This window comes from Vitis vinifera, chromosome 4 (genome assembly GCF_030704535.1).
Source record: "Vitis vinifera cultivar Pinot Noir 40024 chromosome 4, ASM3070453v1".
NCBI lineage: Eukaryota > Viridiplantae > Streptophyta > Magnoliopsida > Vitales > Vitaceae > Vitis > Vitis vinifera.
In genome coordinates this window covers 23,224,158-23,235,804 of record NC_081808.1, presented here as the reverse complement: position 1 = coordinate 23,235,804, position 11,647 = coordinate 23,224,158, and the positions used below count along the sequence as shown (strand labels likewise).

Below are 11,647 nucleotides of genomic sequence, written 5' to 3'. Positions count from 1 at the left end.
TGTGATTAAAGATAATTACTCACTATACAAATCACATGTTTAATTATAGATAATTAGATATGAGCATTAAAAAAGCTACATAAAAATTGTACATTTATAATCACAAATAATTGGACAAATAAATAGATTGAGATAATAACTTCAATATGATATATCTAATTAATTAGAGCACCGATACCATGTTGAGTTTCAATTTTCTTAAAAACTTAAAATCATAGAAAGAGGGGAATGGTGGAGAAGCATAATATAAATACATTGTACGCCAAAATCCGAAAAGTTTAAGCTTTTAAGAAAATCGGTGGCCGAAAATAACCAACTAGCTTTTGAAGATAAGCATATTCCACCCTTTAAACACACTCTCCGCCATTATACCAAGGAACTGTTAGGTGTGTACCCATCATTATTGTTGACTCGACCATGTTGTCTATTAGAATTGTTTGATGATCCCGCTATTCTTAGCTTAATTTATTTTCACACATCTTTTTACGTTTTATTCATTGAAGACACTGTTAATGAATAGCGATAGTTGCATTAATATTACTCATTTGCTACCAGTAAATGTCAGAATTTAGAGAAAAAAATAGAGGAACGTTGTTTGTAAAAGATTTTAATGAACAGAAATGAATTTCTAGTATACATTGAACAACATCAACAACACAATCAATTTCCTTTTCTCTGCCAATTTTGTATAGAAGCTACGACTGCGACATTATTCAGGCACCACTGCAGCTGCAGATGCCACACCAGATCCTAGGTCAGCAGATTCAATGGGAACAATAATACCACTTGCTGCTGGTTTACACTCACTGTTAAATGAATTTTCTATGACAATATGTCTCAATTCTTGTTCGCTAAAGCTTTTTGCTCCATGGACTTGGGCGGTGTTTTTCATCTCCTTGCCTTTTCCCCATGAAACGATATACAAGCCCACTATAATCTGTTGGATTATGTTTGTCCAGCCATGAGCCCATATATTAGGCTATTTTATATTTGGGTATTCCCTAAGCCCAAATATGGATATATAAATAGCATTAGGGTTTTGGTATTATGAGAGAGAAGGGCATTTGATTGAGAAAATGAAAGAAGATCAAGGTTGTTTTTCTAGTCATTGTTCTAGGGCTCAAGGGTGAAGTTACAGGTTCCTTTCATCAAACTTTTGGGGAATTCTTGTGGTATATTTTCTCCCTGATTTTTTTTCTGTTCATGTTTCCTAGGGTGATGGATTCCCGCCTCAAGTCAGAACTTAATTATTGTATCCCCATTTATTGAAGTGGGAGAAATTTTCTCTATGGTTTTTTTACCTCTATCCAAAGGGGTTTTCCACGTTATATTTGATGTCCTCTTTTGTGGTTGAATGTTCTTGATTGTCATTCTTGATTTTTGTTGGGTTATTATTCTTGAGAGGTGGTTATTATTGTGGAGGAATCTTTTAACCTTGGCAGGTTAATACTCTAAATCTCTCCCTTTATCTTCCCAACAAGTGGTATCAAAGTCTAGTTGCGAAAGGAATGGAGATAGAAGGGAACTCAACCTCCATGATAAAACTTAATAATTCAAATTGGGCTATATGGAAGTCCATGAAGGAAGATTTTTTCACCATTAAAGATTTTTCAAATAATCTTAAGGGTGAAGAAGCCAGACCTAAAGATATTTGTGATTTGGAATGGAATAAGATGAACAAAAAGGCAATTGCCTATATTAGGCAATGGATTGACACATCCTCACATCATCATGTGGCAAATGAAACAAATGCCTATAATCTCTGGAAGAAATTGGAATTAGTGTTTGAACAAAAAACCGTTGGGAATAAAATTTTCTTATTAAAGAAGTTGACGAATATGAAGCTAAAGGAAAGAACACTAATGATAGATCACTTGAATGTTTTTCAGAGTATTGTTAATTAGTTGGCTACTATGAAAATGGTTATCGATTATAAGATGCAAGCATCTATGTTGTGTTTACTACTAGACAGTTGGGAAACTTTTGTTGTAACTATTAGCAACTTTGTTCTGAATGGTGCATTGTCTATGGAGCTTGTGAAGGGAAATTTGTTCAATGAAGAGACAAGAAGGAGGGCTTATGGGACAAAAAATGCATAGTAATAACATAGAGATGAATGGGAGACATGAAATGTTTCAATCTTTATTTTTTTGTCCTTTATAATATTTTCTATGGTATAGTATAATTATTTTCTCTCATCCATGGATTTAGACATGGTTTCTTGATCCACATTAAAACCTTACGTATCTTTATGTGTGATTGTTTCATCTTCGTGTTCTTTTTCTATTATATTAGTATTAATGATTCTACCTATAAAACTCATGACTCATGGTATAGACATAAGGAATGTAGAAACATAGGATATTTCAAGACTTAATTGTATGTGTTCTTCCATCCTATGTAATATTCTTTATGGAATATTGGAATGATTTTCTCTTATCAACAAATTTGGGCATGATATTGAATCACATTAAAACCTTGTATATCTATGTACGAGGATTATTTTATCTTTGTTTTCTTTTTCGAGTATGTTAGGATTAAAACTTTTACTTACACAATAAGTGATCAAGGCTTCATCCGTTGGTACAAACATATGGTTATGAGTAAATGATTTCATCTTTGGATTATTGTATTAATGTATAGTATTAAAACTTCCGGTGCAACTCAAAGATTCCTAAGAGTAGCCCAAGCAGATGTTGAGTACAGTACGAAAGAGGCATCCATTGAAGTTGCGAATGCTTACAAACATTAATTCAGACGTGTTGAGGTCTGAAAAGGAAAGTTTCCCCCCAAGGGCAACCTTAGTTTCGATGCGCTTGAGTAGTTGTCAATCCCACTACGGCAACCTAGTCCATTAGGTCAAAATTGGCCTTAAGATCTCACATACAATTGTCACACAGTGGTTGGCCTCATGGAGGAACTAGATTAATGATTGGGGAGTTTCATTAGTCATGGCTTGGCTTAGTGGATGGTAGGTGTTAATTCTGTGCTTCTTCCTTTCCTATATTTGATCACACCCTCTATACGGGATGAATCTGGTGGTAGAGAGACCTTGTGATATTGCCCAAAATCAACGTCAAAGGTTGCCACATCAAAACCTTTAGATATTTTCCGCATACTGTGATCCCGAAGATCTGCCGCATTATATGCGCTTCCCTTGTCAGAAACAGAGATACCAAATGTGAATGGTTTAGAGCCGGTGATTTTAGGAAATCTTTCCAACATTCATAAATTTTTATCATTGTGTTCAAAAAGTTAAAAATGTTTTCTAAAATTAGTGCCAAATGAACTCTTAGTATCACCTAAGTCTTACAAGGTTCCTTCGTCATTCTCACCATCCAGACTACATGCATGTAAGGTCTATTAGAGTTGTTTCATGATCCCACTATTCTTAGCTTTATTTTCACACATCTTTTTTACGTTTTATTCATTGAGGACACTGTAAATGGATTTCAATATTTGCAGATGGAGAAGTTGTCCTTCCATCAGCAAAATTCATTCACCAACTAGAGTGAATTAGCAAAGTAGGTGAAGAACATTGCAGTAATAGTACTCATTTGCTGCCAGCAATTGTCAGAATTTAGAGAAAAAAAATAGAGGAACATTGTTTGTAAAAGATTTTAGTTAACTGAAATGAATTTCTAATATACATTGAACAACATTAATAACACAAATCAATTTCCTTTTCTAGTTTACTGCTATCTCTTCCAATTTTATATGGAAGATATCACTATGACATTATTTGTTCACCACTGCAGCTGCAGATGGCACTCCAGATCCTAGGTCAGCAGGTTCAATGGGACCAATAATACCACTTGCTTCTGGTTTACACTCACTGTTACTTGAATTTTCTATGACAATATGTCTCAGATCTTGTTCGCTAAAGCTTTGTGCTGCATGGATTTGGGCGGTCTGCTTCATTTCCTTGCCTTTTCCCCATAAAACAATATACAAGCCCACTATGATCAACACTGCTGCAATTATGCTGTTATAAAAATAGGTACCAAGAATTAATGTCAGAGCACAAATGAAATCTTTGAAGGTGAGGTGGTTTTAATTTGAATATTCAAACCTTCCTATATGTAGCTGTTCGTGGAGTAACAGTGACCCAAGTATTGCAACGGTTACAAGCATTAAGGGAAAGAAAGAAGATACAAACAATGGGCCTCTCATCCTTGAAACCCAGGTCATTAGTGTAACCATTAATCCAGAGGCCAACACTCCCTGCAATACAACAAATTCTACTTGTTATAACTCAAAATCATCCACTAAGTTAACATATTCATAAACGATTTCTCAATATCGTTTGAATGGAAGAGAAATTGAATGTCAATCAATACTTTGTTAGAAAATCTTTATTCTTCTCATATTTCATTGAATTATATAAAATTTTCAAGAAATATCTTACTGAGTAAACAACAGTGAGAAGCCTAATGTCCCAACCAAGTTTCCATGCGGACCAGTCCCTCTCAGTGCACATGGCATATACAACCGATTGAATTGATGCACAAACACACATTAGAGCAGTTCCGGAGTAGCTTGGATACACCATGCTCATCTTAGTCTGTCCAAATAAAAGAAGAAAAACCAAAATACGAGAGCAATTTCCCATTCAGTAAAGGTATTTGATTTATCATTTGAAGAAAAAAGAAAACCTGAACCTTGATCACCTGGACTATCAACCAAACTGCAATACAGACACAACTAGCCACAGCCAATAGTGAGCCCAACACTTGATTAGGAGACGACTCTTGTAATGCTGCAGCACCATGATGTAGTAGGTTGATGTTGGTTGACCATAACTTGATCTCTACTCCTTTGTAAAATGTTAGAATCATTGCACCACCTAGGCTCATTATAGTCCCCATTAACTTAGCTTTTCCCGCAATTGTTCCAATTGCTAATCTCTCCATCCTAGAAGAAAATAGGACTAGGGTTTAGCATTTGTTCCTTAAGAAACTTAAATGTGTAATACTATAAATTTTAGTACTAAAATATCGTTAGGAAATAAATAAATAAAAAATACCTTAAGAAAACTGCCATGACAAATGTCATAGCTGGAACCAGGTTTGTCATTGCCGCTACAAATGTTGCTGACGTTAAGCTTAGGCTCTCGGCATATAAATTTTGACCTAATGACCCTCTGCAATCAAAGTTTATGTCAGAAAATATAAGAATATTTAATAAATTTTTATGTATAAGAAGTGTAGGATAAAATATTATTGAAAACATTTCATATCATAAATATGAAGACATGGAGTAAAATTACTCTATAAGAACCGCACCCCTGCAAAGTCATTTACAAACAAGATAGAGCATTGAAGGAATTAAAGATATTTCTTAATGTGTATATATATACATAAAAAGATATTTTCTAATTAATCATTAGACTTACCCAAATAATCCACATAATGAGCCCTGGAGGAAGATCATCCATGTCAGTTTTGGCCTACTCTTCCTGTTAAAATTATAATACACTTTAATTACATGTTCACCATAAATTTGAAAAGAGTGAATGAAAGATAAAACAAAATTAAAGATGCGGAAAAAAAAAATAGACAAGATTAATAAGAATCACCCTTCAAAGATTAGAGCAAGTGGAACCATAATAGCTGTTGCAAAGATATTTCGGTAGGCGACCAAAATCTTCATGCTCATGCCATCATTTCTAGCCAGTTTGTACATAATATTTAGCCCTCCAAATATTATCTGAACTATCACCATTGTCATGGCTGGCTTCAGCCCTTCCAAAAGGTTCCTCAACTTTCCAGTGGCCATGTAATCTGCAAATTAACTCAAAAGCTGCCTCTGTGTTAATTTTCTCAAGCTCACACCAAATGACGATCTGCTCTGTGGACATCGGTTCAAACCAAGTGAGTATTTTATAGGCATAGAGATAGTGGTGGAGTCAACAGCGACAGGAATCCACGGTTAGATGATGAGTTTTTTTGCACACGTATGTGCAGACGTATTGTGCTCCTCGGTGGGTGGGTGACCAGCGAGGAAAATCTGAAAAGGACACGTACGACGTATGTGTACGAGTTTTACTCGAAACCCAACCCCAATTGGCTGGGCTTGGGTTGCCTTCATTTTTAAAATCCACCTGAGACACATTTACTAGCCCCATACATGCATAAAGAAAGACTAGTACAATTTGATATTGAAGATGAAAATAGTTTAATATAATGGTAAGGAAGACGTTCAAAAGGTATATATCAGGTAATCGTGGCCTTTGGATGTTTTCTTGCCTCATATGCCCACGTGCAAATTGACGAAACTCATGGGGTAGTTTCTTCACTTACGGCTTTGCTTAGAGGAGACAAGGGTGGGAGGGCGGGCATCACTGACTAAAAACCTTGATTTTCTTCTTTCTAGCATGTGAGTTTGGGAAATCAGGCACCCGGGGGTGGAAATGAAAATGAAGAGGGTGTATATTTTAAAATATGAAAAATAGTTTTTATAATAATAATAATAATATTATTCAATTATATAAGTATATTCATTAAATCATGTCATCTAAAAATCTTCAGAAAAAAATAACTTAATTCTTTCTTATCATGAATTGAAAATTAATTTGTGACGAAGTTGTTTGCTGAGAGAATATCCCAACAAGCAAATGGACCAAACTCAAGAGATGTTTCATTTTTTTCATGGATTTAATTATTTAGGGGAGCATAAGTAGGTTTATGCCCATTTTGAAATGATTTCAGTAAAAATGTTTCGAATTTGTAATGTTTTTATCCATGCCAATTTTATAGTAAATATTTTTACACTACATCTTTGTGAAGAAGCATATGACCCTTTTATTGATAACACTTCCATCATAAATATTTTCATGAAGAATCAATTGTACGTATTTATATGTACCAAAAGATAGATATTTCTGGAAGTGTTTTTTGATAATGTATTAGGCCACTGTTTTATTTTTGTATTAGGCCAATTGTTAGTAAACATAAATATGATTTTTAAAATTGAAAAGATTTGGAAAAATGGAAAAAAACGTTGAAGCGGGAAAGGGAAGTAGGAAGTAAATTCAAATGCTCCCAGGTTCAGCATTTGAATGGTCAAGAATGGTTCAAATGTCCAAAAGGGCATGGTTCAAATTCCCACAGAAATTTCAAACATTCTCCACAGTTTGAATATCTGGAAATTGTTTGGAAAAAGTATATTTTTGTTATAAATAGGTGAAGATATTTATCAATGTCACAATTTCGCATAATAAACCTTTCAAATATGCCTGTAATTAATGTTCCCAGTTATTAGAAAAGCATTTCTTTAGTCATTATAATTATAACCTTTGAAATAAGGCTAAGGTTAGATAATTTCAAGGTTCAATTTCTTTGAATTTTTTCTCTAAATAATTCACTCTAATTTTCTTTTTCTTTTTTACTTGTACAATACATTACTAGCACGACACTCTAGTTCAAAAAAACAGAAGATTTCATCCATAAAAGGTTTTGCCTACTTGTAACACTCATTCATATCTAGAAAAGTATGCACTCTTTCTTTCTTCAAACAATTTAATTTGAAAAAGATATATGAAAAACAATATCTTATGGTATTCTTATTTTATTACTAAAATGTTTATTTACTTTACTCATAACTAGAAGTTATGAACACAATTTTTTGTTACCAATTATCTTATAGTTAGAAACTATGTAGACAATTTTTTATTATTTTGTGTAATCAGAAGTCATACAAAACAAAATTATCAATTTAAAATATTGTAACCAAAAGCTATAAAAAAATTTATAATTTTTTTTTATAATAATTAGAAGTTATAGAGAACAAATTTATTATCAAACAACAATTCTATAGTTACAAACTATACAAAAAAATTCTAATTATGTTATATAGCGAAATATATATAGAACAAAATTGACAATCAACAAGTCTATAGCCAAAAGATATACATAGATAAATTATAATTTTATTGTATAAATAAAAAGTTATGTATAACAAAATTGAAATTTAACCATTTTGCACAATTTTATAGCAGAATATTGAATATATATATATATATATATATATATATATATATATATATATATATATATATATATATATATATATATATATATATATTCCTGACTATGTTATAGCTAGAAGCTATCCAATAACCAAAGCTACATAAGTAAAAAATAAATCAATTAATATTGAATTTGTCACATTCTAAATTCTAAAACTATAGTTTAATTATAATTTTAAATGGTCAGTCTAAGATTATAGAATTTGAAATGTAAATTAATGGATAATGATATAATGTTTATAATATAATATGTTATATGTTAAACATTTACTCTCATTTCTAGGAATGGAAAAGGCCTGTATCAATAATTCTGATTTTACATATGGACAATTTCTTAATATTTTGTTCATTCACAAGAAAATATTTTTTGTGTGACAAAAACTATTTCACCAATCGAGTCACAAGTATCTAACATATTCATACTTAACGATTTTCCACAAAGTGGTGATGAAACGTATAACTTATACAAATCTTTCCATTTTCCAATTTTATCAAATCCATTCATTCGTAGAGCATGCCGATCCTTTGGGAATTCTTCAAGCTCTAGTAGATGGCACAAAATTACCTTTCAAAGAGAATCTTCTTCCATCTAGAGGATATACTTGTTTATTAAGTATTGGACCATCCATAGTAGTCATATAAATTCTATTAAGTTATTTGATAATTCCTTTTGGCTCTAACCTCGTTCTATCCAATCTCAATATCGGCGTTTTTTTTATGGATCACTATTTCAAGTATTGTTCCCATTGGACTTCTTATGTTAGGATAAGAATCAAATAATAAATATTCCTTCTTAGGTGGTCTACGAGTATATATATATTCCTATCTACTCTTATAGCTAGAAGCTATCTAATAACCTAAAGCTAGATGAAAAAAAAATCAATTAATATTTACTCTCAAATTCTAAAACTATGGTTTAATTATAATATGTCATATGCTAAGCATTTACTCTCATTTCTAGGAATTTTAGTTCTAATGTACACGTAACTACTAGATTTTTTATGATTATTATCAAATATATATTTTCAAATAATAACAATAGCATAAAACTTTATTTTACAAATTTCCAATTTTAAATTTTATTTTGTTTAAGAGAATAGATAAAATAGTATAATGGATTGAAAACTTTCATATTCACCTTATTTGTTGTCTTAGTTGTGTAAAAATTTTACCAAGTATGAGAAATAGGTTTATTTTTAAATGTTTCAAAATTTAAGGTAAAAAGTGACGAATTTTGTTATTTTTCATGTTGGTAATATTCGAAATAATTTTTTTTTAGGATTTTTATCTTTGTTAATTTTAGTTAGGCAAACTTTTTTTCGAAGAAAATTTAGCAAAAACTATCAATTTATAACTAAATTTGAAAAATAAGATTTTGATTTACTTAGAATTAGCTTTTGAAAATTATTTTTTGTTGTATTTAAATATGAGGTGTTCCATTATTTACATTATAAAATTAAAATAGATGGAGATATAAATGAAAAAATAATACATAAATGACATAATAAATGAGTACATTTACTTAAAGTAAAACTATAAATATAACATTGAGAGTATAATTGTACTAGAGTAAAAATATTGGGGTGTTGGGATGTTGAGAATTGGGATGTGGCACACAAAAATATTCGCAGACGTCTGTGCAGACGTAGTGTAGTCCTTGGTCACCAGTTTGATATTGAAGATGAAAAGGGCGCTTGGGACGTACGTATACAAGTTTAACTCGAAACCCAACCCTAATTGGCTGTGCTTGGGTTGCCTTGATGATTTTTTAATCCACTTAAGACATGTTTACTAGGCCCACATACTGACAAAGAAAGTTCAGTACAATTTGATATTGAAGATGAAAATTGTTTAATATAACAGTACGGAAGACGTTCAAAAAGTATGTATCAAGTGATTGTGGCCTTAGCCGTCAAATAGTTTTTGGACGTTTTCTAGAGTCATATGCCCACGTGCAAATGGACAAAACTCAAAGGGGTAATTTCTTCGCTTCTGGCTTTACTTAGAGGAGCCATGGGCGGGAGGGTAGACATCACTGACTAAAAACCTTGAATTTTCTTTCTTCATTTTCCGTTTTCTAATTGAAGAGTTTGATGAATTTCATAATTTGTTTTCAAAAGAATGTATTGCGAATTATAGAAAAAAAGAAATTATAAATATCTTAAAATAAATAAATAAATATTATTTTTTAAATTAAGAGAATCAAATATTATTAATATTTGCTTGCTTTTTATTTATGAAAATGTTGCTTTTGATTTACTATTGTATATGTCATTTTTTGTCTTTGTTTATTCTTTTCCTTAATATGCTCTTTCAAATTTTTATTTTTTTAAATATATTCTCTAGAGTGAGAATGTATATGAATGTCCATCTTACCTTGAAACTTGGTGAAGGCATACCAAAGGATTGATAAAAATATCAAACAAAGACATCATATAAATATTAAATTATTATTATTATTTCTATTTTTTAGTTTTTGTTAAGAATTGTAATACTTAGAAATGTTATTTTTTAGTTTTTGTCGAGAATTGTAATACGTAGTAAGGGTAAAACTTTTTCCCTCCAAATTGAAAATTTCTACCTATTCAAGTATTTTGACCAATACTTTTATGACATTCCATCACTTTTGGAGAAGAATCAAGTTTAAGTCTCTTCCTCTAATACAATAAAAAATTTGATAATTTTTGCAATGAAAGACTTGAATTTTATTATTTCTTTTAAAAAATGTATACAATAGTATATTGTAAATTATAAAAAATAAACAAATAAAAAATATCTTAAAATTAAGGAAAATAAATATTATTTTCTAAATTAAGATAATAAAATATTATTAATATTTAATTACTCTTTATTTATGGAAATATTGGTTAAAGTGGAGTCTTATCCTTCTTTTGTGCATTAACTTTTACCACTTTCATCGTGTGTCCTATCATTCTATCTAATATGTAAATTAAGGTAATCTTGCACCTAGTAGAGGAAATTAAAATGAAGAGTTTGTGTATTTTAGAATATGAAAAATAGTTTTATTTTTTTTTAGTATTATTATTATTTAAAAAATTTATTAGATTGTAAGAAATGTGATAAATTGTACTTCAATTGTACAAAGTATGTTCATAATATGATGTAATCGAAATTAAAAAAAAAAAAAAAATTCTTATCATTAACTGAAAATTAATTGATGGTGAAGTTGTTTGGAGAGAGGATATGCCAACATGCAAATGGACAAAACTCATGAGATGTTTCATTTGGAAGCATGAGTAGGTTTAGGCTGATTTCAGAATGATTTTGGTAAAAATGTTTTTAATTTATAATGTTTTTATCAGCATCACTTCCATAGTAAATATTTTAATACTATATTTTTATGAAGAAACTTATAATGCTTTTGTTGATAACACCTCTATTAAATATTTTTATGAAGAATCAATTGGTGTTGGATGTGTATAGAAGATAGTATTCCTATATAATTAAGTATTTTTGGATAATATATTATATAATAAAAAATGATTTTTAGCTGAAGTAGCACATATCAAAGTGCTAATTCAAGAATCACTTGAAGTGATTTTCTTGATTTACAAATATAATTTTAAATATTTTTCAAACCTTGAGGTTATGTTTTAT

General features: G+C 30.5%; 1 protein-coding gene across 1 annotated transcript; it reads right to left on the bottom strand.

Moving 5' to 3' along the window:
- Nucleotides 1–709: 709 nt before the first annotated feature.
- On the bottom strand, nt 710–5,778 carry LOC100264216 (WAT1-related protein At1g68170). The gene is made up of 9 exons (XM_010651169.3): nt 5,579–5,778; nt 5,396–5,458; nt 5,027–5,143; nt 4,671–4,914; nt 4,409–4,564; nt 4,073–4,224; nt 3,751–3,985; nt 3,052–3,156; nt 710–937 (listed from the first exon to the last, which is right to left on the bottom strand). Exons 1-9 carry the CDS (start codon nt 5,776–5,778, stop codon nt 710–712), a joined length of 1,500 nt encoding a protein of 499 aa, XP_010649471.3.
- Between the last annotated feature and the right edge of the window lie 5,869 nt (nt 5,779–11,647).